This window comes from Rhipicephalus microplus, chromosome 3, assembly GCF_043290135.1.
Source record: "Rhipicephalus microplus isolate Deutch F79 chromosome 3, USDA_Rmic, whole genome shotgun sequence".
Lineage (NCBI taxonomy): Eukaryota > Metazoa > Arthropoda > Arachnida > Ixodida > Ixodidae > Rhipicephalus > Rhipicephalus microplus.
The window spans coordinates 47,021,222-47,048,439 of NC_134702.1; the positions used below are offsets into that span (position 1 = coordinate 47,021,222).

At 45.2% G+C, this 27,218-nt stretch overlaps 1 protein-coding gene across 3 annotated transcripts in view; it reads left to right on the plus strand.

The window, feature by feature from the left end:
• Nucleotides 1-27,218, plus strand: part of LOC119161504 (uncharacterized) — a 212,988-nt gene that overhangs the window by 83,320 nt on the left and 102,450 nt on the right. For 2 of the 3 annotated variants that reach the window (XM_075889433.1, XM_075889434.1), the window contains exon 2: nt 10,150-10,203. The exons of the other annotated variant lie outside the window; for it this stretch is intronic. In XM_075889433.1, coding sequence (XP_075745548.1) covers nt 10,150-10,203 — 54 coding nt within the window. The remainder of the gene's footprint in view (nt 1-10,149; nt 10,204-27,218) is intronic. 3 annotated transcript variants of the gene reach the window in all.

Genomic DNA, 27,218 nt, shown 5'->3' on the forward strand with positions numbered 1-27,218 from the left:
GTAAATGAAGAGAAAAGCGATTTCCGCAGCTGCCTGCTTTAAAGCGCAACACCTCAGCAGTGGTTCGCATAAGAAGCGATAAGGAGGGAATAAAAATATTTCCCGCATATCCACGAAGTGAATGATGATGAAATAGCTTGCTCCAGAGGTTAAATCCGGTAAACCGTGAAACCTCGGTACATATGCTCAATCATTACCATAACAAGACGTGAAACGATAGCTGTCGCGGTGTGATTGTACATGCAGCTGCATTGCGGGCCCTCCGGGCCGCCACCTTGTCTTCTGCGGTGTTCATAGTGGGCAGCGCTATCGTCGCGCACTGAGCAATGTCGGGCGAAAAAGAAAGGAAGCCAGTCGACAGCGAGCGCTATATATAGGCGCAGCCACCTAGTGGCCTCCTACTGAACTAGAGCACGCGCCATGAGTGGAGCGAGTGTCACTTGAGCGGCGGCGCGTCATCTAGTGAGCGCTCTTGAAACGAAGAGCACAGCTGCGCCTCTAGCGGGAGCAATCGGCACTAGCGTACACACAAGCGGAACTACGAGAGAGAACCCCCCAGCAAAAGAAGCAATCTCCTAAAAGGATAGGGGAAAAGTGAAGATTGGAAGACAGTTAGATAAGCCCGCGGATGGAGCCCCTATCGGCGAGCGGTTGTCAAAAAGAGAACATCGCAGACGGGACAACCGCCAGCCATGAAATGCGCCAAGCGTCTCCGAAAGAGTGTCCCAGGTACAAGCCCGTACGTCTGTCAGCGGTTAACTGTGCTGTGACACTGCTATCGTATACTTGTGATTTGCTTGTCTATAGTGATCTTTTCTGGTGTATACTATACATCGAGTTGATATGACGTACTCATTATATTATAGACTCCTATACGCTATAATGACTTCATCATAGCAGGTGTCATCCAATAAGTATGTTGAAAATATTGAACGTTACCTCTCGTAAAATTTAAGCCAGTTCCACGCCTTGAACGCTGTCGGAAGGGCGACGCTGGCAGTAGTAAATCTTTCTTATGCCATGACCACGACGGATCACGCCCAACGCAGTATAAATGGCCTGCTCGCATTTCTAAGCAACACAGGTTTAGATTCCTGCCTTTAGAGAATCTGCTAATGTAGAGACTTCTGTGGATGTACTACACCGAACGAGACATTGTGTGCAGTCACTCGTGCTATACCACAATCACCCCTCATCATACCCTCCTCTTTCTTTCTCTTTTTACCTTACCCCCGTGAGAAGTATCAGGCCAGAAACCCGCTTTCAAGGCCGACCTCTCCTCCTTATGCTCATTAAATACCTCCTCCTCCTTCTTCTTCTTCTCTCACGACCACCTTGCTCGCCCAAGTGCGTCACGTTGGTTTGTCGCAATTGCTGGTCCTAAAGAAAGCGCGATGTGCCTTCCCGTTTGTATACTAAAATGAGTGCTAGAATTACGCATTTGTCTAAATTATTTAGTTTACCTATTTTTTTTTCATTTGGTAGAACATGACTGCAACTGAATTGGTGAGGGCACTGACACCTCCAAACGGGATCTGTGGCGGGACAGATCATCGCGCGTTCTCATCTTCCGTTCTCCCTTTCAACCAACTGACTCGCGCTCAATTACTCGCTCCTAGCCGGCTCGCCTCGGCACCGGTGTTAAGTCCTGTGAGGCGGTGGCTCCGTCTCTTGACCTAGTACAGGTAGTAACTGTGTATGGAGCCGAACCACGAGATTGAAGTTACTAGAAGAATAAGAATGGGATGGAGTGCGGTCGGCAAGCATCCCTCAAGAGGAAGGAACAGCTGCATCTTACCGGTACTCACCTGCGCAGCAGAAACCTGGAGGAGAACAAAGAGGGTTCAACTGAAGCTGTGGACGAGACAGCGATAAAGGGAAAGGAAAACGTCTGCATCCTCACCTTATAACTTATTTCCCTTTTCCCTTGTGTAGAGTAGAGCCTACATAGCACAAGCGATGCTGCTTAGAGCGCACAAGCTCAGGCCGACCTCTCTGCCTTCTAATAAGTTCGCTTTCTCTCTCTCGCTCTCTCAGACCTAGTTCTTGCGTAAATGTTATAACGCATGCTTCTTTGTGACTGCCTCATTTCGGATCCGTGCAGCTAGTTCTACGATGTGCAGATTATTTTAGGAATCTGCGGGTTTTGTTGGTGATGTATCGAGCTGCTGATCTTGTCACTTTGCATCTCCAACAACTAAAAAAAAAAACTGTGCTACGGTAGACGCCTAGCGTGTAAATGGTTGCGTTTGTGCGTACGATGTTTCGAGACCCTGCTATTTCAGGTCGTGATACACAGAACTAAGAAAATACTCGTTTAACAGACCAATGTGGGGGCATTCATGTGACTTATTTAAAATCGTCCGTACATTTCTGTTTCCTCTGTTATTGCGCAGCACTGACTTGTCCTCGCGTTGTGTGCGCATCGAGGAAGACACTACAAAAGCGGTTTACCTATTTTATTTATTTCGCCTTTGTAAAAAAGAATCGCGCTGCAGTAGGTTCTAATGAATTCGACAACCTATATATCTCCTGTGGTTGTGACACAGTCTTTTCGCCAACGTGTACTGACAAGAGAAGCAATGCTACATTAGCATTGCAAAGAAATAGTAATAAACGTTGCAATGCCTTCTCGGGTGCAAAGTTGTAGTGTTCTTGATTTAAAAAAAAACAACAACATCGGAACTGCCTCGTATACTGCAAGGCCAGGTCGTGTTTCCGCCATTGCTTTCAGTTCGTGGCAACAATGAACCGCAACGCGGCCGCCGCTGATGGCAGGAGAGTCTTCGCTTTCTGCCCGAACTGGATTTCGATAGGGATTACGGGGACGCGATTTGGGGGAGAAAGTATGTGCCTCCTGCCGAACAAAAGGAAACTACCACGCCCCACTGCGCGGAGCGCGAGCAAAGGCTGCTTCATGCAGGCTCTCTTCCGTGGCGGTCTCTGTATCCGTTCCCGCGATTTTAATCCGCCCCGCTAATCCTCCGTTCTCATTAGAATTACGAAGATTCAACGAGTGTGCGCGGACGGCACTCTTCTCACTCGCAGATGTCGCTTCGTGGGGCAGCTGTTGACGGTCGTGAGAAGCTCTTTGTTTCGCGGGGGTATAGTGCTAACTAAACTGCAGAAATCGCATCTCAACTCACCTTCAGTGCCTCGCTTTCTGCAGTGGCTACACCGCGACGGAAATTTGTGCAGTGTCGTTGAAAGCGGCCGCACTAGATGGCGTTTGGAAAACGTGTTAAGGCAGAGTGACGGTAACGAAATAGGCATGTGAATAGCAAAATAAATAAACAGAAAGAAAACTTAGCAAGAATAGACAAGAATGAGAAAAAGACTTCCGAATATTGAAGTAAATATAGAGTTTTTTCAAAACTTTTAAGTTCCCTGAATTGTAGAGATCGTTCGGAGTTCGTATGGCTATACGGAGACAACTTGTATGAGCTCAACAGAAAATATATCGGGGCCCTAAAAAAAAAAAACGTGATTATGAGGCACGTCGTATTTGGGGAAGGCGCACTTACTTTGGACCACTTGTGCTTCCTCAACGTGCAACTGAGTAACGGCTGTTGCAAAGGCAAAGCTGCTGCACTTTTGTTCCATCGAAATGCAGCCTCCGTTACCGGGAGTCAAATACACGTCATAAAGCTTGGAAGTGGTTCAACTTTGCCGCCATGCCACTACCATGGCCGCATAACACTGCTCACGATTATGAGCATTCGAATAACCGAATCTGCTTTACTAACAATACATGGTTCTGACTTACCCGGGTCCAACCAACAATGACGCTGCCCTATTAGGTTAAAGGCTGGACTGCGTGGATTGTATAGTGTGTGCTCATTAAATGTCCGAAAGCATAGACTCGCCCATTTCTTCAAGACTTGAAGTACGGTAGGACTGGTCAATTTTTAAATAACCAGTAACTGATGTGAAATATTCGTGCTCGAAAGCATGTCTTCGATACTGAATGACTTCATCTTTGATACCGAATGACTTCAGATTACAGAGTGGCAGTTATGTGATCTGTGCACTTGTTCTGGAATGCGACTGTCTATGGAAAATTACCGCATCTATAAACTGACTAATAATTCGGTGCACTACTCAATTTTATTGGGCTGTCTCTTTGACAATGCAGTAAGTACCGTTAGTTATTATATTGTTACGCCTACGAGGGGTTTATTCGAAGCAGACGTAACGGTCGACTCGACGGTATACCGCAGTGAACGCGAAGCAGCGAGCTCTTGCCACGAACCGAACGTCCTCTTCTTCTGCTACCACCATGTTCCCCGCTACGCAGGTGCACATACCTAAATTACACATGTGGTAACACTTCCCTCCGCGCAGACGAAGCCCACTGGGCGAGTCAAACAGTCTCTCGAGGAATAAAGCGCTTCAAACGTGCAACATGGACAAGTTCAGTTTTTGCAGACCGTCGGCCGTTTGAATGGAGACGCGCTATGCGGTAAACTAAATCACTGATACGGTCTGCAACAAGATAAGGTCCCGCATAGTGCGCTAGCAGTTTCTCGATCAAACCGCGTTTTCTAGTTGGTGTCCAGAGCAACACTAGGTCGCCGCGATTGTACGTCACGTGTCGGCGTCGGCGGTCAAAATGTGCCTTCGAGCGATCTTGCGAAGCAAGAGTGCGCAAATAAGCAAGGCGTCTAGCTTCTTCTGCCCGACAGATGATCTCGGATATGCAGGGATCACGGTGGTCCAAACACGGGAAGATGGTATTCAGGGTATGACGAGGTGGTCGAGCGTATAGAAGAAAGAAAGGACTGTAGCCGGTAGTTTCATGCTGAGCGGTGTTGAATGCATATGTGATAAAGGGTAGAACACTGTCCCAGTCCTTATGATCGGATGCAACATACATAGACAGCATGTTCGAGAGAGTTCTGTTCGTTCGTTCAGTTAGACCGTTCGTTTGGGGATGGTATGGCGTAGAGTGCCGAAACCTTGAAGCACAGACACGAAGCATCTCTTCCATCACGTCTGCTGTGAATTGTCGGCCACGGTCACTGATTACGATTTTGGGAGGTCCATGTCGAAGAATTACGAAACGTAGCATGAAGGAAGACACATCGGCTGCAGTTGCCGATGGTATGGCAGCTGTCTCGCAGTACCGTGTTAAATGGTCGGTGCAAACGACTATCCAGCGATTTCCATCAGACGACCGGGGAAAGGGTCCAAGGAGGTCAATCCCGACTTGTTCGAATGGAGCTCTAGGGGGCGGCACCGGATGTAATCGCCCTAAAGGAGCACTTGTTGGGCGCTTATGACGTTGACACTCGTTACAGCTAGACACGTATTGTTCCGTCGTCTGGCGCATTTTGGGCCAGTAGAATCTTTCTTGAAGACGGCACAGAGTTTTCGCTGTGCCTAGATGACCGCATGTTGGGTCATCATGCATAGCCTGCAAAACATAAACGCGAAGACTCTTCGGAACAACCAGAAGATATCGTGAGCCGGTGTTGGTGTAGCTCTTTTTGTACACTAGCCCGTCTCGGATGCAGAAGCGCGTAGGCGATGATTTTGGTTTGGTAGCAAGAAGCTGTTGTACGGTGCTGTCCCTTTGTTGCTCATCCTTAAAGGTCTTGTTATCGGGAAATGGGTGGTCGAGTGATGCAATGTAGGTATCGAAGGTGTCCGCGTCACATTCAATCGTTGGAAGCGGCAGTCGCGAAAGACAATCTGCGTCAGCGTGACGTCGGCCGCTTTTATAGGAAACCGTGAAGTCATATTCTTGTAGACGAAGTGCCCAGCGCGCCAGCCGACCAGATGGGTCACGCAGGTTGACCAACCAGCAGAGAGAATGATGGTCTGTCACGACGGTAAAGGGGCGTCCGTACAGGTAGGACCGGAAGCGCTGCACTGCAAAGACTACTGCAAGGCATTCTTGCTCTGTGACAGTGTAGTTACGCTCGGACTTGCTGAGCGAGCGACTTGCATACGCTACGACGTGTTCTTGATTATCCAAGCGTTGAACCAGGACAGCACCTACACCAATACCACTGGCGTCTGTGTGAATCTCAGTGGGAGCGAGAGGATTGAAGTGGCGAAGAATCGGATGGGACGTCAAAAGAAACTTCAACTCCGAAAAAGCAGACTCGCATTCCGGGGTCCAGTCAAACTGCGCACCTTTCTGAAGCAGACACGTGAGTGGGTATGCGATATTGGCAAAGCCAGGAATGAATCGGCGAAAGTATGAACAAAGCCCCAAAAAGCTTCGCAGTTCTTTCACCGAGCTTGGCTGCTTAAATGCCTCCACTGCGGCCGTCTTGGCGGGATCCGGTCTTATGCCTTCCTTGTTTACTAAGTGTCCAAGGACGAGTGTTTGGCGCTCTCCAAAATGACATTTCTTTGAGTTCAGCACCAAGCGTGCTTTCCTTAGACAGTCCAGTACGAGACCAAGGCGTGTGTTGTGCTCACAAAAGGTGCGCCCAAAAATTACAACGTCGTCCAAGTAACACATACACACTTCCCACTTCAATCCACGTAGAATGTTGTCCATAAATCGCTCAAAAGTTGCGGGCGCGTTGCAGAGTCCGAACGGCATCACATTGAATTCAAATAGTCCGTCTGTTGTAACAAATGCAGTCTTCTCCTTGTCTTCCTCGTGCATTGGAATCTGCCAGTAGCCTGACCTCAGATCCACAGACGAAAAGTAAGAGGCCGATGATAGACAGTCGATAGCATCATCAATCCGCGGGAGTGGGTATACGTCTTTTTTAGTGATGGCGTTGAGACGGCGGTAATCAACACAAAATCGCCATGTCCCATCTTTCTTCTTCACTAGAATTACTGGAGCGGCCCACGGACTACATGATTCTTGAATTACATTTTGCTTGAGCATCTCGCAAACCTGTTCATTGATCACTGCGCGTTCGGAAGGTGATACACGATATGGTTTCTGTCGGAGAGGTCTGTGAGATGTCGTGTCGATTCGGTGCTTTATACGAGAAGCAGGGAATGACGGTGAATCTTGCTGTGCGAAATCAAAAATACCAGCATGTTTGCGCAGAATACTCGCCAGTTCATTACGTTCCTTGGTGCTGAGTGACTTATCAATCATAGCCATAATGGTGGCGTCCCTGGCGTGCAGATTATCGCAACGGGTCTTATCCGGGGAATCATTGCTTTCTGCGAGGGTGGCAAGCGACAATACTTGGTGTTCACGAATCTCTGCAAGTTTCAGACCCTTCGGCAGCACTGTAGGTTCATTAGAGCAGTTAATCGCCCATAAACCAGTATGCCCTTGCGCAACCGATAATGTACAGTAGGGTATTAAAACTGTCTTCTTTATGCAACTGAGATGCACGGGCTCCACAGTTGCGTCAAATGTTTTCTCGCTTGCAGGTGAACAGGCAACAGGGACACATTTCGCAGACAACGGCGGCACAGTTGTGTCCACAGGCACGCAAAGAGCACTTTCTTGAGAGGGCGAGTTTTCCATAAACGAAACTGGGATATAAGAATCTACTGTAATTTGTCCTGTGCGGCAATCAACAGTAGCACCACATAGCTTCAAGAAATCGAGTCCCAGAATGACGTCGTGCGTAGTATGAGGGAGAACAGCAAACTCCGCGACAAAGTTCTGGCATGCCAAACTAACAGTCACAGTGCAGACACCAACAGGTTGTAACACCTCTCCGCTCACTCCACGAAACGTATCAGGACGATCCCAACGAAACATAACCTTTCGTCCAAGAAGGCGGGTGAAAACTAAACTCATCACTGACACGCTTGCACCTGTGTCCACCAACGCCATCGTCGGTACACCATCGATAAGCACTCGAACCTTATTTCTAAGCATGGAAGCTAACGGAGGTATATCTGTTGAAATCGAGGAATGTCCGGCGACCTCACCTCCAATGGCCGCGCCGGCTAGTTTTCCGTAAGAGGCGAGGAGTGGCGGCGCCGAGGAGACGGTGATCGGTTGGCACGAGGGGCAGGTGGTGGTGTCACACTGCGGTCAGAGGCCGGAGATTGGTTTCGTAGCGGTCCTGGGATCTCGTAAGACGCGCTTCCCGGAAATGTCGGTGCTCGGGTAAGGCCAGAACGGTTAAATCTCGGTGATCGGTCGTACCCTGACGGCTGCCGGTAATTGCAATACCTGGCAATGTGTCCTTCGAAGCCACAGTTGTAGCAGACTGGTAGAGGACGCTCGCTGAACCAATGCTGAGACCGCTCAGCTGTGAAGGGTCGGTGACGAGCTTGCTGAGCGGGGGCTGCCCACCTCTGTGTGGCGGGGCCGCGCCGAAGGCGTTGGCCATATCGCTGGTCGGCCGTGAATGAGTCACGACGTGGCCTCGGATTTCCAATTTCGCTGATGTCTGCCACACATACCGATGGTGGCAAAGTAGCTGATGGTGCCGCCGTGTAGTAGGGTGGATTGGTAGGTGGATGAGGAATGGTTTCGTCGACCCTACCACCTTGTCGCTGCAGCTCTTCACGCACAATTGCCCGAATAGTAGCCGCAAGGTCGGTGGGCGGGCTCACGTCGACGCTGGCAACCGTTGTCACATTTGCCAGCCTACCAAATTTCGGGGCGATGCGACGAGTCTTCAATTTTTCAAACGTACGGCATTGGCGTTGGACGTCGGAGGCAGAGGTGAGGTCATCCCTGCCTATCAGAAAATTGTAAACGTCTTCCGCTATGCCTTTCAATAGGTGTCCGACCCTGTCTTCTTCGGACATCTGCGGGTTTATAATCTTGCAAAGCTTAAGGACGTCCTCTATATAAGCAGTGCAGGTTTCTCCAGGAGTCTGGGCTCTTCCAGCAAGAGTCCGCTCCGCGCTTTTCTTTTTTGAGTCGGAGTCACCAAAACACTTCTTGAGTTCTTGAGCAAAAAGAGCCCATGTTGTCAAGGACTCTTCGTGGTTTTCATACCACATCAGTGCAGTGTCCGTGAGAAACAGCGCGACGTTTTCCAGCTGATCGATAGAGTTCCAGTGATTGTACCGGCTCACCCTTTTGTAGTGCGTTAGCCACGCGTCCACATCTTCTCCTGCCATTCCCGCGAACGCGCGGGGTTCCATGTAGTGATGCCGAGGTGTAGTCAGTGTAGATTGACGCGAAGTCGAGGCGGTTGATTCCTGACCTTCGCTCTGGGTCATGACGACTGTTGTCGGCGGCAGACCGGCAAGACGACGGCTCCGGCGAACTCCGAACAGCTGTGGCTCCGTAGTACGTCGACGTGTCGTACCCCGCACCTCCACCACTCTGTTACGCCTACGAGGGGTTTATTCGAAGCAGACGTAACGGTCGACTCGACGGTATACCACAGTGAACGCGAAGCAGCGAGCTCTTGCCACGAACCGAACGTCCTCTTCTTCTGCTACCACCATGTTCCCCGCTACGCAGGTGCACATACCTAAATTACACATGTGGTAACAATATAATAAAACTTAAGATGTACGAGAATTTCAAATAGTAGACTATTTAAATCGAGTGCTCACAAAGTATAACACAGATTTCTTTAGTTTGTATTAGACATTTATGTTGTGTACAGACAAACACTTCACAATTTGTTGTTGATGTGCTGGCGCAAAGCAACGTATTCATACCTTCATGTAAACTTGTACGCCTTTCTCATAACAGTACTCGTTTTGTTCTTCCTCAGCGTGTTCAGCCACACAAAAGATGAAAACATGAACGCACGCTTTCCAATTTACACATATAGCATAAACCAAGAGCCAACCAAAAGCCAGTATACAAATACAAAGCAGAAACCAAAAGCTAACGAATACGTTTTGCGATTAAGTCTCAGGCTTCCATTTCTGCAACACTGTCTGCGTCTGCCAAATCCTCTCAACTTACGTACAGAAAAAAAAGCAGAAAGATGTTCAAAATGTCTTTCTTTTAATGAAAAAAAAAGTTTATTGCATTGTCGCTGTATTCCGAATGGTAGTGCCAGAATTCTGGTAAAGACAGAGTGATAATACTTTGACTCTCAATACTACTTTCACCGTCTGATAATTTTAGGAGACCTGCAAAAGACGTCTAAGATAGGTCTATAAGAAGTGATTTAGTACATAAAACGTTTTATGCCCTGAAATACGTGTAAAGAAATGCCTGTCCTCGCCATGGCGCACTACACATTGGATGTGCTCGCAAGAACCTGACCTTTGTTGTTTTCTTTCTAGTTCGCGCCCACTCTGGCATTGTCGTCGGCGTCTTCGCGCCAGTTGGACAACGAGGTATTGCTATTCTTTTCGCCTACTAGACACTTTTTTTTTCAGAGCTTGCCACCAGGTAAAGCACTGTAGAAATGTGCGAACAGAACGCAAGCAAGAGCGACTTAGAAAGCTTGCTTCTCCACGGCGCGACGCCTTGTATATAAGCTAACCGCTAGACATGGAGGCCTATTTCGAAGCCTCTTAATTACCCTCCACAAGCCCTTTCATGGACGTAGAACATCTCATCCCTTTTACTTATGATTTTTTTTTGTTTCCTTTGACATTTACGGGCGACACGCTACGTTCACCAGCAAGTAGCCAGGACTTGACCCGAAAACAGCCACGTCAGTGTGATGACGTTATTATCATCATCAGAGGACAATATTATAACGATGTCGCCCCATGGCAGGGCTGCAGCCAGACGGTCGTAGCATGCAAAAGCGTGAAACCTTGTTAGGCCAAGATGACAAATAGAAAAAGGTAGTACAAGAGGCAGCGAACATACGCATGTGTGAACAACACAGATTTACGTCTTTTGCCGCGATTTCTTTGCCACAAGGCACACCTGTAATGTGGCCGAGGTTAACCCCACTCATCGTGACGTCCGACTTGCTGTTTATAACTGCAATGCTGCTCGTCTCGGCAGCTCCTGTGCTCACGACAAGAGTACCACCAGAGATCAATATTTTTTCTTGTGGTTTCTAAAAGCTGTCCCCGTTAAAAACATCACTTTAAGGTATTTATGTCTTTTGTTAGACTCACGAATATTCGCTTTTTTGTCCCTTCAGGATCTCGGCTAAGGTACCTGTCTGGGTGGCTTTTAATAGGATGGCACAGCTGTCGGGGCCATTAGCGACGAAGCTGAAAGGAGCCAATGGCCTCTTTTCCCACACATATTCGTTTTCGTGCCTGAAGCAAAAAAAAAGTACATTTGGTTTTGTTTCTTTTTGTTATATCTTAAAATGAGAAGTATAATTTTTAGATACACTTAGCTACTTTCTGCTTTGTAACCGTTGATACGATATATATTAACGTCCTATGGGCTTCATCCCGGGTTATTTTTAAACACTGTCTTCATTATCGCTGGCATGAAATTTCGAAGTTTTTAAGGTCGCTTTTGATGGTTCAGGTTTGACTTTTTATATTCAAGGTGTTATCTCATTCAAAACAAGTCATATATTTTTACTTGTTTTCATTGTTCACCTTGCTCGTGGGAGTATAGGGGCTTACATACGGTGCGGCAGCCTGCCAGGTCAACAAAAAGTTTGAAAAATATTTATGAATCGCTATAATGAGCTATAAGGTAAGATGATAGGCGTAACCTGTTTTAAATCTTTAGGTTGCTGAGGCAGCATTTTATTATTAATCGCATATAAAATGCTTCACCTTCTAATATTACTCGCATAAAATATACCGGTAAACATGTTTTTTGTTTATTTTGTATTTAATGATTACAAAATTAGCGATAGTATGGTCGTTCTTAAAATGCGTATTGATGGTCCAGTCCAGAAGCGCGCTGCGGAAATAATCTCTAGTTCATTTTCCAGGGAACTGCGAGCAGACGAACACACAAACAAAACATAGACTAGAAGGGACTAGTTTACTTTTTGTGTTATTTTTTATCATCCTGCTTCTTTTTTCAAAATGGCACTATACTGCCGCAAACTTTCATGGCAGCTGGCACATTGTTGAGTTGATGTTTGGTCAGATACCTTACACAATGTTCTGATTTGAATATGTTTAGCCTGATGATGAAGGCGGCGATGTACACAAAAAAATCAAGCTATTTCTCGAAGAGATACCTAAATCTTCCTATGACGCACTTATCGAGGCCTTGTCTAGCTGTCCGCGGAGCTTTCATGATTTCACGTGCCCTTCGGCCCTTAGTTCGCCTTAATGCCTTCGCGCTATTAAATAAGGACTATAGTTCTTTCGTGTCACCCAAGCGCTGCTTAGGTTTAAATAATGTCGTACCGACACAAGCTTAACGAGTAATAACCAGGGTATTGTCTTTTTCCGCAAGTGCGGTGAGCACTGCTTGTTTTATTATAAGCGTACAGCATTGAGCCAAGTAAGTGTCCGCACCTGAGCCGTGATTTGCAGGAACTTGCGAAAGGAGACCTTGTGCACTGCTCATGTTATTCGGGTTATGACTGAGTCAACGAACGATGGTCAATAATTTCATGTCGTATAGCTTGATATTTCGGTTTCCTGCGCGTTCCTTGCTCTTTGGGTCGAACTTAGCTCCGAAAATGACCTCCACTAGCATATGCTGCTTACACTGTGTTCAGAAAATAGCGCGGGCAGAAGCACTCCATCATGGAGTAATGGACAATAGGAGATCGGTAGACAAAGCTTTTTATACTGGAGAGACATGCGTATGGGGCATTACCTCCTATGTACACGAATTTTTCGCTGGTACATACCACCATTAACTTTGATTAATGAGTTTATGAAACATCAGGGATATGGCAGAGGCTTTACGCAACAACGGCAAGGCACGAACACACCGACAACTGAAGACACGCGAATAATAAGGATTATTACTATGAAATCCTGATAGGAAGTAGTTAACTCTCAATTTAGGTATGGAATGAGCGCTTCATTTTGATTGCTTATGCAAATTGTATATGTTGGTATATTGCTGCTAATTGTCACAGGAATATTGAGAAATTGCAGGGTTAGCGTTAAATATTATGTGATCGTATGAGCAATGAAATGTTCGTAGCTACACTAGAACGCTGTGATAATGTATATACTCATTATGGTTCTGTAGCACAATGTATGTTATCGCAATTACGTTGGCTGAAACCTAACATGATATTGCAATAGTGGGTACGGTATGCGAGGCGATGCGACGACTACAGCGAATACGGGTCATACTGAAGCAGCACACATTCAAATCATTTGTAGGTATGGAGTTATTTTCAGAACGTCGCCCCTGGTGTCCTTGGTCTTTGGACAAAAGGTGCGGTTCTATTATTATTTCCGGGTGCAATCTTCCACATAACCTTCAGCGATGTTGTGTTAATTTATTTCAGTTTCATTAAAAATGTGAAACTATTATGGCGAGAGCAATTATATGGGCACTCTATATGCCTATCTGCCGTGGCCGTCGTCGTCATGTTATGTGCAATGCGTGAATGAAAAACGTCGCCCCAAGCGTGGTATATTCTGCGTCTCGGCTAAAGCTAGCGAAAGCTGTGGACAGACATTGCTGACGCAGTGATAAAATGTGCCGGTTGGCTTTAGCGGGTGAAGTAACATGAAGGAATGTAGAGGAAGATAGGTGACAGACAGACAGACAGACAGACAGACAGACGGACGGGCGGACGGGCGGACGGACGGACGGACGGACGGACGGACGGACGGACGGACGGACGGATGGATTGAAGGACACACAGATGGACCAAAGAGAGACGAACGGACGTACAGTCAGGCGGACATAAGCATAGACGGACGGGTGGTCGCTTCGCCCCACTTATCATCATTCACTCCGTAGATAAACTGTGAAATTTTTACCAACATAGCAGGGGATTGCTCAAGCAAACTAAAATGTAGGGGCCTCAATAAAATTGTGTAAGCCAAGCATACACTCTCCAAGCAACGGTGAAATAGAATGTCTTTGCCGTTCATAGAGGTCCCGCTCTTAGAAAATATTAGAGGATTTTAGACTGTCCGGCTCTCCGGTACGTTTTTGCGTATACCGGGTTGCCGGAGGGCGTCAAGCCGGATAGCGTTGAAACGAGCTTTTTGCACCGTACCGCCCAAAATACGCCCCAAAAACGCCCGCAACGCCTTCGCGGCCGTGGCCGCCACATCTGCGTATGCGCAAAGTAGAAAGTTTTCGCGTTTACTGACTAAATCTGAAAAGAAAAAAAAAAATTGGACAATGCCAATGATTTTTTCATTACAAAACAGAAGTTTATGTTTGTTTTCTTTACTTGCGCTATGATTTAAACCTAACTATGAAGAAAACATCAGCATTACGGTGATCGGCATCAGAATCGACATCACGAGTGTCCGCCGCGGTAGCATTGACACTTTTTCAGTGATTGTGTGCCACGACGAAGCATTCTCGAAAGGGTTCAGCGCAAGAACTTCTTCGGGGACAATTTTATCGTCATAAGGCGAGTAGCGTGTCCACGGCGCCATGCTGGTAGCGGGCCTCGGAGTAGCCATTTTGTTTTTTTTACGTTTTTGTTTGGCTCGATTCGGCTCAAAGGGAAGCCGGTAATGGCAACCTCGGAAGCATGTCGGGCGTTTGGGCGTTGGAGCGCGTCCTGTAAACGCCCGTAAGGCACGCGCATGCGCAGTTCAAACCCGGTAAACCAGTATCCGCAAACTTTTTTTCCGTATAGCGGTGCGCCGGACAGACTCAAATCCTCTATTAGTAACCACTTAGTCAACGCGTGTATTTACTTGTTTTCAGCGTGTTTTACTACTTTCGTGGCATACATTTAAGCCAGCAGACAGTACCGCTTGTAAATTTGTCGTTACAAACCGGGGAAGCCTTCTTAGAAAAAATCTGGCAACGTAGGTGGCTCAGTAGTTACTTAGTTTAAAAGTATCTCTTCTTATTTCTACTTTCAATCCTCAATCCCCTTCCCCACGCAGAGTAGCATGTCAACGAATTTTACATGCTGGCTAAATTCTCTGCATTTCAATAAAGAGTTCTCTCTCTCTTTATCGTAGCTGCCACAGTATATTTTGCCGTTAAGGTGACACTTGTAAACAAAAGTTAGGCAAGCTGTAATTTTATTGGCTAGCTTGGAATAGAAGTCTTGTGCTACGTGAAGACACATATGTAAGCAAATAGAGAAGCATATGATGATGTGTACAAAACATAAATTATTCTTTGTAATTATATGGCTGCTAACCAGTACACGATATGCAATCCCAATGTGGGGGGATATATAGCCTTCAAGCTGGAGCTACAGTAGAAATATGCTTTGTCGAAGTTGAAATTTTTCGTGTGCGTTTGCGTTTGTGTGTCTTGACATGCGATGCGTTAACATGACTTCTTATACCCATATGACCATATGAGCATTATGTGAGAATGATGAGATAATTTGAATAGACATATATGATGCGTTCTTATGATTATATATTCACATGATCCAGGAGTATATGTTCAGATCTCTAAAATATGCTGCTGTGATGTGCACTCACCGTGGTATAGTTACATGAAGAAATAGCGCTCAGCCATTAATTAATGTACAATGACAATACCATTTTGTTTTATTCTATACTTCTGAAATAGAATCATCTTGATATTTCGACGCGCACACACACACATAACAAAATAGGCGTAGACCTCTATTTGCTGGGTTTAGTAATTGATGGACTACCCAGTCTAGTCAACACTATTTACTTACTAACTAGACGGTAAATATCGCTAACCAGCATTTTCTACCTTCACTTACAAAGAGGCTAGCACATTTTGTGACAAATGAATGATTAGTATTTAGTTTGTAAGAAAGCTGGCTTTTTTTTTTTTTGAACAGCGATACTGATGTAATTCGCGCTGAAGCTACCAATCTTACCCATGCATCGTTTGCAAAAGAAAGAAAAAGGAAACAAGACCAAGCCGGATGAAGTGCGGACTTGCAACTAACAATTATTACTCAATCCACCTTGCGTACTTAAGCTAAGATGCCTTCAATATCAGGGTAGATATTATCAGAAAAAAGGATCAACACGGGAATATGAGTCATAAAGCCTTATCCGTGCCTCCGCGTTGCTCTCGCGTCGAACAAGAAATATAATCTTTTGTCCGATGAAAAATACTTAAGTTCATTTATGCTATAGCCCAGTCAGTGGTGCACTAACGCAAAAGGCACCAGTCTTGTGTAGGTCGCGAGCCTCGTTTATTTACTAGAGTTGGCGCCAGAAGGTGAGACCATTCGGTATGGGGAAAACTTTATTTCCTCAGTGATTTGCGACCGCATCTGGTCGAATTGTCAGTGCGTTTTAGAACAGGATAGAAATTTACAATCAAAGTTGCCTGCCAATGCAGCAGGAATGTATAGCGTTTTGTGTATGGGAGTCCAGTGGTTGTTAGATTTTTTTACACTCAGTGTATACGTTCCTTCTTTCTCGACATGTGCTAAACAGTTGATCCCAATGTAGCTCACGAGCAAACTTTATTGATGGCAATGTATGCTTCTCTTAGGCGCTGTTTAAATCTAGAAACAGTACATGTTGCGGGCGTCACCGATCCTCACCGAAAGTAGAGCTTCTTGTTTGAATGTTTTCAACAAGTGCCTCATAGTTTTTTTTTCTTTGACACGTGCAGTGTACTTTTATCTCATGACGTTCGTAAAACCGTACTGCTCACCAAATTGCTGAAACTTAACGTGGTTTTTCGTGCTATTTCACATAAGCGACTGTAGCGAAACAGGAAGTCCCGGATTTAAAGCGAGATCGCCGGATATTTCGCCAAAGGGTCGAGAACGAACCTTTCGCCCAAAAAGTCACAACTGAACGTTTTTCAGCAGAAAATCCTATTCGCGCCAAATCATTTTCTACGTATGCGTAATATGTAGCGATGGCTACGCGGACGCTTTCTTTGTTTGTTCCTGTTCTTTACGTTTCATCACAGAAAGTGTGGTATGGATGCCGCAGAGATCGATTCTCTGCTTTTCCTTGTCTACCTTGCATGGTTCTGCGTGTTGTTGTTTTTTCTCTGCTTTTGTGTTTTGTAATCGATGCTACTGTGGTTCGTTGCTGGGATAGGATACATGATCTTTCATCGCCAGAATATTATCCACCAAGACCCAGCGTAGCACTCTCTATATTTTGTTACCACGCAACATGAGAATGCTTATCACTGATACAGGTATACGGAGGATGTGATAAAGAAAGGGCAACGGGGAAAGGTGGAGAAGGAGGTCTTGGGTTCGGATAAAGTCTCCTACATCCGTGCACATTGAACTGGGGGCGGCATTGTTATGGAATATTGTAGCAGCGAATACCTTTCAAAGCGAGCGATAACGCGAAGTCAATGCAACGCGTCCCTGAGATCAATGTAAGCACATACGCGCGTGCCGTTTTTTTAAGTTCTCGAATCGATGCACCGTAGTTACTATGGAATCGTGGTGGACGAACTCATAGTATAATAGAATGCGGAGAACCCCCAACTACATAGGTTCACGAGCCTGTAGGAATAGGCAGGTGCGGAAATAATGCCAATGATTTTGTGCTGGTGGTCGGGGTCTTTCGTAACGCCACTTCCAATATTGCTGGTTGCATATGAGATGCCGAAGGATATATAAAATTCCTGCTTGCGCTCACTCGCGATCAACGGCTGTGTAGTTCGATCGTTCAGACTGTGTAAATAATTTGATTTAGGAGACGCTACGCTGAGCGGCGTTACGTAACTTCCAGGAAATCGGGAACGACATTTTGCGCAAACATCAACAAGATGGGAAGGATGCACAGACAGGCGCAGACTATCAACTGGAAATTTGTTGTCGGAAGAACACACATATAAAAAAGCATGGACACGTAGTTAGGATTACAAATAGGTGATTAAATGATCTACCTCGAGTTAATGCAGATTCACCGAAGACATCACCGCACAGACTGCGCCCCTCCGTGATTTTTTCCCTTCTTGTCTGTCTTTTGTTGGGCGAAATGCCACTTACAATGCAATACTTACTCGCCCGACGCTCGGTTTGGTTCTTCTAAGCTTTATTCTAGGAATTCCCGGTAAAAATGCTTACACGTACACAGCAGCGGCATGTATGAAAACCTTGATCGGTGATCACAGGCACACGATACAGAGAACACCATGTGTCTGTCTGGCAGCATATTTCTTGCAGAAAGATGCGATCAAAGAGAGAGACAGAGAGAGCCGAAAGCGACACTTTCAAAGGAATATTACTTTGAATGTGGAAACGATAGGCTGAATCTTGTGAGTATTCAACTACCACCAGGTTCGTAATTCTACGCGGATCAGTATACGGATGGTGCCACTTTTCTCAGCTCTGCACGTTGTGTTCGCGTCCCGTATGGACAGACCTACGGTTTTGAGGCACAATAACAAGGAACCGTAATCTAGCCAGATTACACCAGACATGAGAAACATGCGGCACAGCCGACAATAAAAGACGCTAGCATATTGAAACGTGATGCACCAGTACTTCATCAAGTGATCCTAATATTCCAATTAAGTGTATTTAATGATGCTGACCCTTAGCGTTTAGTTTACTTGCTTGTTCGAACCAGCATACCTAATGAGGGTATGAACCACACATGACTACGTTTGGCCCACACCCACATATACAATGGGGTAATTAAGTTTAATCGTGACGTAAATGGTTAGCACGTTATGGTGTTGTTCTCATGACTTATCGGTCATGTTAGTTGTACCTTTGCATGTCAATGTCAACTTATGTCATACTAACGAGACTAATTGGAGAGCTTTTCTTCTTATTTCATTAAAGACCCAATCGGTAGCGAATATGTGGTGCTGTGCTGAGAACGTAATACGGCTAGGTGCTCGTTCCAAGCAATGTAACATGAGATGTGACAAGCCTTTCCAAGGATAATTAGAGCCGCCTTCTGTAAAAAAAAAAAAAATGGTTCCGGGGAATATAAAAGTGATAACTGAGCGATGTACTATATTGCTTACCAAAGAGTTTGTCATTAAGAAGTGAATACTACAGTGACCAGTTGCGTTTGATATTTGTAATATGTTTCCGCACGATACACTAAGGGTCGGTTTCCAGCATGTTTGTTGAAACAGCACGGCGTCATTGACGGCAACTAAGAACATGGAGGCACTAGTTGAGGCTATCGCAGTAGTGAAACCAAATATAGCTGATAGATTCATAATTATTAGCATCGTTATCAAAGCAAAGCAAAATAAAATGATTATTTCATCATTGATGTTCATTACTCTTTTAATTAAAACGTTATATATTAGAAATCACTTTTTCTTAAACGATTAAAACAATCCAATTTGGTATAACTAAAATTATTATATTTTAATTATAAAAATCACTATGGCTGTTTTCTGCATCTGTCTCAATTTTCGCATTTACAGTACCCGCCGGCTTTTGGGCCAACATGCCGAAGTCAGCAGGAGCTAAACTTGATGAACAAACAAGCAAGAAAAACGAGCGATTAGTGAAGACTCTGCAAAAGCTCTAATTACTCATCTAAACGAATACTGACACATCTTGTTCTGTTATCCTAGAAAGTTACGTTTTACACGAAAACAGAAAATTATGTTCACAAAATTACGCTGCCGAGTTCCAAAATTTAAATTTCAAAGGCATGAAACTGGCCTGGCTCCTTCCCCTTCGTCTTCTTGCAAAGAGGAAGTACAAATCAACCAAACGCTGTTTCTTATCACGCAGTTCCCGGTTAATGACGTTAAAATGCTTTCGGCAACACTTAATTAGCCTAGAATGCGCTTAGCTGTATCAAAGTATTGTCTATGGGAACCTCCTCGATCGGACATGCCGTAAGAATGTTTTTTGAGCTGTTGAAAAATGTTTGATTGAACGAACATTGTTTAGATGTGAATTCTTAGAATACCCCTAATAATTTAACATGATTGTTGTAAAATGTTTCAGCTCGCACAATCCACACATGTCCATTTTCTTTTTTTCTGTTTCAATTCTGTCGGTTTTTGGCCGTTATGCCAAGGTCGCTGAGATTCATCAGCGTCTTATTTCACGTTATTTTTTATATATGCTCTGACTTCCCTGAATCTATCTTGCTGGCAAAAGGAATTTGCGATATTTGCAAGGTCCAACATACGCAAGTCATTCATTTTATCTAAGACTGTATAGAGAGACAGGAAGCGCGGAGGCCTGAGCTTTTAACAATTCAGCGTGGGGGGTGTTTTCTGGCGAATGGGCGTAAATGCTCCAGAATGCGATATGGAGCCCTGTGGATTCAGAGCCCCGCGCTTGACGGCCGGCAGCCGCGGCCACATCGTGTGCGCGTCCTGCCTTAGCTTTAAAGCCGCACCACCCACGAACGGCATACCGCGTTTACTCGATGTATAAGCCGAGTCGTCTAAGACGGCGCACCTGTTTCCGAGATGCCTGCTTTCCTCCTTAAACGCGTGATCCGAGACTCCCACGTTCGAATAGGGGAGCTTTCGTGAAAAGAGGGCAGGTTCGGATAGATATTTCAATGGGAGATTTAAAAAAGAGGAGATTTCAGTGAAATTGGCTGAGAAGAAAAAAAAAAGTATGCTTTCGTGTTTCAGTTGCCTTCGGCAAATCTACCAGCAACCCTGTGGCTTTTTTTTTACTAAGTCGAACCCACTAATACCAATACTTAAGTACCGTGAAAGGTTTGTTGTTTTAATCAATATTTGCTATAAACGGGTTGCACACAAAGATTAAAATATGGGTTTAACATGCTGTTGTGGGAAAACTAAATTATCAGATTGGATGTGCTAACAGACATCGATTATAACGAAGAGAAAAAGCTGCCAAGCTTTTCGGTCATGCTTGAACATTTGGATGATTTCGCGGGACTGGCACAAGCCCCCTAGAGGCAATTCATAAGAACGTCCGAAGTCTTGGGCACATTGTCACTCAAATTGCATGTCCGAAAGTGCGTTAAAAAATCCCAACCACTTCGACGCCGTAGCATATTTTGAATGCTTGCTTTGCTGCAGTATTTTACTGCCAAACAGTGAAGCGAACCGTTATTTGGAAAAGGGGCTGGTAAGTGTTGGGGCTGTGGTCCTTGTGGACGGAGGTTCGGCAGCTTGAATTTGAATTTCTCGTTTTCTTCTATCATTTAAAGCATTTCATGTTTCATTATTTTCAGCGCAGACATTCAATAGCCAGCATTCACGGTTATAACGAGAAATGCGGGTTATTTCACCACAAAAAACATACAAAAGTTGACGGTGCAGCAGCTTCTAATTGTTCTAACTAGTTTATTGCTGAAAACCAGTATTGTTATTGATGGCTTCAACTGTATTCACCAGTCAGGTTCACCGAAGAACGGTACAGCGTCGGGGTTGGGCGTATCGCTTTCTGCAATATAAAAAAGGCTGTTTGTATAATATATTTTTCTGAGAATCCGCCAGCCGATTATCAATTACGCCGGAAGCATTCGCTGTTGAACTGATTTTTATTTTCCGACAGTAGGCCCTATGACAGGATTGACTTACTTTATTTTACGAAAAAGTTGAGTGTGAGAGTATTCGCAAAATGCGGGGTGCTCCGTCTGTTTGCACGAGTAATACGGACACAAAGCAGGCTTTAAAATGTGGCCACCGATCGCCAGAGCGAAGATGACACAGCGTTCAGTGTGACGCATCTTGTCTGCGTGCCGGTCACAATTAAACTGACGCCATCCATACACTCTTCCTCATCAAATTCCGGAGGGTCAACTGCGAAAGGCAGTCCACCTCAGTGGTGCAGAATTTCACTGCTTGGCGGCCAACCCGAAAGTCCAGGATTCGATCCCGGTGATCGCTGTCACATTTCGAAGCAGGCGAAACGTTAGCGGCTTGTGGGCTGAGCGTTGTCAGTGTACTTTAAAGAACACCAGATGATCAGAACAAAAACCGAAGCCCTCCACTACGGCATTTGTCATTACCAAATTGTGGTTTTTGGGCACGTAAATTATCATGATAGGGAGGGTTTAACGTCAAAAACCACCATATGATAATGACAGATGCCTAGTAGAGGGCTCGGGAAATTTCGGCTGCGTGTGGTTATTTAACGTGCGCCTTCATCTGTGCGCACGGGCCTCATGCATTTTAGCCTCATCAGAAATGCGGCTTCCCTGGCAGGGCTTCGATCCGGTGACCTTCGGCTCAGCATTTCTTGCCACATGAAGCCTCGAATGTTATTTCTAAAAGCTAAAAGCAACAATGGCCGAGTTCTCGAAACTTAGTGCTGTTCGCAGCTGTCTGAGCACTTTCGCTATTGTGTTCGTTATTTCGATTGACTCGCTAGCATTTGCTTTTCGAACATTATCAGCGTGGTATCTTTTTTTTTTTCTTTTTAAGAGTGCGATTGCCGATTTGTTTTACAGATACAGACCCAAATCTTTTTTTATTCTTTAATTTTAAAATTATCTTCTAAAGCTTGCTGTGTGTGACAGCTCAAATTCTCAAGCCGTTGTACGTTACTGCAGGGGCTAGACAGGCCTTAACTGCGTGGATAACCACCGCAAATGTTAAACCATAACAGTATGTAGTGATAACTTAATGTATAGGCTCACGCTGCTATTAATGGTTTTTAGGTCCAAAGGTTCTTGTGGCACGTATTCTTGAAATAATTCGTATGTGTAAGCCAGCAGCAGTGCTGAGGTAAGCATGATGAAGCTTGTGGCAATGCGAGTTTAGAAAAAGTTGATCGATCGATAAGTGGGGTTTAACGTCCCGAAACTACCATATGATTATGAGAGACGCCATAGTGGAGGGCTCCTGGAATTTCGACCACCTGAGGTTCTTTAACGTGCACCCGAATCTGAGCACACGGGCCTACAACATTTCCGCCTCCATCGAAAATGCAGCTGCCGCAGCCGAGATTCGAACCCGCGACCTGCGGGTCAGCAGCCGAGTACCTTAGTCACTAGACCATCGCGGCGGCGTGAGTTTAGAAAAAGTGGTTAACGATTTAGAGTATTGGTACTCTACTATAGAAGAGCGATAAGCAGTGCCGAACGTATGAACTACACGAGTGGCAATAACGCAAGGCTGGATGTTCAGATATGTCAGAGGTGCACACGCACTTTTTAAAAGAAAATGTTTTCTGAACTCGTGCTGTCAATACCACAATGAAATATAAAGATAATTTAGGACATCTTATATTGAACAGGCTCTCAAAAAAGTGTCTTTATTGTATTTAAGACATTGGCTATAGAGTTCGTAAAGTGACAGTTTCAATACGATAAGTTCAATTTGGTTACTTCACCGGAAATAGTTAGTTCGTATTTTTCGCCCCACCGCGGTGGTCTAGTGGCTGACATACTCGGCTGCTGACCCGCAGGTGTGGGTTCGGATCGCGGCTGCAGCGGCAGAATTTTTGCAGCGGCGGCGAAAATGCTGTAGGCCCGTGTGTTCAGACTTAGGTGTACGTTAGATAACCCCAGGTGATGGATATTTCTGGAGTCCTTCACTACGGCGTCCCTCATAATCATATGTTGGTTTAGGGACCTTCAACCACACATATGAATCGATTAGTTTGTATTTTTCATAAAAACTATTCCTGCCACATATCAGAGTACTCCGTAAAATACGCTTTTTGCTTAATTAAAAAGAAATTCGAGGTTTCCTGCGTTTGTAAGAAGACTCCAATTCGAGAGGAACGCGCTTATTTAAGCCTACTTGCTTTCTGGCTTCAGGGCCTCTACGACAAGCTGGTTTGAATTCGAAAAAACGCGGTATCTTACACGCCACGCACGTGTACTTTTCGTTCGATAGTCGTCACACCTACAATTTCAAGAGTTTTCTTTTTCGCCTTCACCACTTCGCGCACGTTCCTTCACGCTTTTCTCGAAGTCCATTAGGGAAGCCGTTTTTGAGAGCCCCTCCTATTCGACGTATGCATTATAGGCTATCGTTCTTTCGTGGCCTGCAAGTAATCTCACTTCGTCGAAACAGCCGACTGAGGGTGGCTTGATAGATCGAGTGCCTTCTGGGCTGGATGGTCCGCCAGGGCATATAGGCGTCGGAGCTAAACTTTCTTTTTAGAGATGTGCTTCAGTGTAATGTTTCGCAGGGCCTAATGTTTCGTAACGTTTGTTGACTGCACCACCTGAAAATGAAAAGGTCAAAGCGCATGGCCATTTAGTCGCCATAAAGAAAGAAGATGGAGACTGGAGTGAGTGTTTACGGGATGTGGGGAGGCGCTTTAAAGACGTGATTCTGTGCTGTAGCGCGGTTTTTTTTTCTTTATCATGAAGCGTTTGATTTTCCTCTTGCTTTCAATGTTTTTTTTTTTTTTGCACCATTACAGCTTTTAGCTTTCAGCCGGTTTTAGCGTTACACGTAGAAAATCAGCGCTACAATAACGTGTTTCTTCTCCATTTAAACTACGGGTACGCTAAACTGAAAGAGAAAGATAGCTTACGCTGATAAATTATTCCATGCAAACTTTAGTCTCGTTACTTTCAGTATTCTAGAATAATTGAAAGGTAAGTAAATCAATTTCGAAATTGTCGCGTTTATTATCCCACCGAAATATGTGATTGTTACGTCACGGATTGTTTTTTTACAGCGAAAGCTGTTATGTGATCACAACAAAGGCTGTTTTTAGCGCCGCAGTTGCCCGCTATCACCACTACCGTGGTACGTAACCTGTATCGCGTGAAGTAAGGCAAATAGAAAAAAACTCCTTGGAAAAAAGAAGCATCATGTCGGGAAGGAACTACGTTAACGAATGTGATGTAGCGTGGTACAAATAGCAAGCAGCCGTCACACAATCCGAATTGAGAAACTAGGCGTCACACAATCCGAATTGTGTAACTATAGGCGTCACACAACACGGATAGTGTACCCAAGTGTCACACAACATGAATTGCGTGAGGATCGTGACAAAACTTATGATATACAGGGTGTTTCAAGAAATGTGTCCAATATTATTTACAAATTACAGAAAACATGCATCTGCGTACTGCCTGCGGCGTATGCTTTACATGAAAAGAAGGCATCTTCAAATGCGAGCGAATATTATTTATGATAGAAAATATGGAATTTAAGGGTATTAACGTTGTAACCAGTAAAAATAGCCGACTGATTCCAATAGGCGAATTCAAGCCCTCCCTACGAACTTTTCATCACCAGTTTGAACTTTTCGAAAGACGGCAAGTGGTAATCACTGCGGAGGGATGAAATCTGGCTAATTTAGCAGGCCAAACCAAAACCGACACCCGAAAGAGCGCATGTATCATTCACTTTGGAAACGCCCCCAGTGACGACACTGTTTCCCTTGCCGTTATCAACCGCATATCAAGACACTTCGCTTCGTGGCCGCTTATCGACGCTCGCTTATCCTCCTCCCCAGTGCGAGGGGAACAGTGTCGTCATTGAGGGCGTTTTCGAAATGAATGGTAGATGTGCTCTTTCGGGAGTCGGTTTCGGTTTCGCGTGCTAAATAAGCCGCAGATTTCATCACTCCGCGGTGATTACCAGCGGCCTCTTTTAGAGGAGAAGAGAAGAAAAAAATATCAGAAAGGTAGGGAGATTAACTAGGCTAAGTCCATTTTGCTACCCTACACAGGGGAGAGGGGAATGAAGGAGAAAGAGAGAGATGAGGAGATATTAGCTTATCTCCGCTTTTAGAAAATGCCAAAGTAGCTGTGGACTATTCGTTGGAAGGACTTGAATTCGCCCATTGAACTCGATCAGTTATTTGCACTGGTTACAAAACTTATTGCCTTAATTTTCATAATTACTACCGTAAATGATGTTTGCGCTCAACCGAAGATGCCTTCTTTCACAGTAACTGGACCGCCGCAAGTAGCACATAGATGCCTCCATTCTTGCATTTTTAAATATTACTGGACACATTACTTGAGGCACCCTGTATGGCGTAGCGGGTACCATGCAAGCGCATACGTGTAAAAGTACCTCCAAGAGTGCTTAGAACGGCTTTTAAAAATGTCCCTCTTCCAGCGGTCGGTGTCACCTTGTTGTGCTTTCCACGCAGGCCTGGCATACTTTTTAACACAAAACTGTTTTATACCTTAGTCTACCAAGTCTTCAGTGACGAATTTACGTCACGGAAGTGACGTAAGAAATACGTATGGTTAGAAAGCAAAGAAAAAAAAAGTTCCGTCAACAGTTATCGAACCCACGACATTTCGGTCATCGAGATGCCGGGCACGTACGTTACCAACTGCGCCACGGCCACTTAATCTGGCACTTTTACAAATGCGCCTTTTATATTTAACACTGTCCTCCACCAGTGTTTTTTTCAGTTAAGTGCAGTAATTTATCATGGCCGCGACATTCACGATTACTTCTTACAACCCACCGTTTCTACGCGTCCATCCCATTACGCGCGTTTCAAATCGGAGAAGTGTAATTTTTTCGACGTATTAACACAATGCCAGATGGCGACATTACCCAAGTGTCAGACTCATTCGTAGCATCTATTCGTACTAAAAATAGTCCTGCGTAGCTCCGCGTTCTCCATTTACTCTCACTCCTCAAAACATCACGGCCAGGCACTAGCGTGTATAGTTAAATACTCTAAAATGCCGCGAGTGGGTGATCTCAGCCAAAGTTCGGCACCAATTCAGTGGCGACACCGCTTGCTCTGATTCCGCTCTCATCTTTTTAAATACTACAGCTAGCACAAGTTATTATCACTGCACAGGTTTGGTAAATGTTTGATCATGTGCGTTACTCATTGGAACTGAAATTTATCATTGAGTGTCAACGTGGGTGCATTCCCGTTAAACGGAGCTATAACTGTCAAACATCAAAATACGCTGTTGAAGCTCTCTTATATCAAGTATACTCTTGCAAGGGCAAGTTTCACTTTCGTGGTATATACTGATTCATACGACGGAGGGATCAACGAAGTTTTTAGGAGCGAAGCTCTCCTTATGTCGTGGGTCGTGCGTCCGCGATGTATGTAGTAGTAGTAGTAGTAGTAGTAGTAGTAGTAGTAGTAGTAATAGTAGTAGTAGTAGTAATAGTAGTAGTAGGTAGCCACCTCTAGTTTAGTCCTTGAAAAGTCTGCTGGATGGTGGTACTTCTATATGATGAATATATGATGACAAGATGCGGCATTGTGGTACTTGGAGTGTTCACTAGATGGACAGATGGACGGACAGAGAGGCAGATGCGTGCATGCCTGCATGGACAGACGGACACGCGGACAGACGGACGCATGGACGGTTGGATGGACGCACGAATGGACGCAAAGATACATGGATAGACACACGAATCCATGGACGGACGGATGCACGGGAGGACGCAGGGACGGACGCTCGCGTCAACGGACGCATGGATGGACGCATGGGCGGACGGAAACAACAACGAACGGAAGGACGGAAGTGCAGACGGACTGATGGATGCTTCACATCACTCC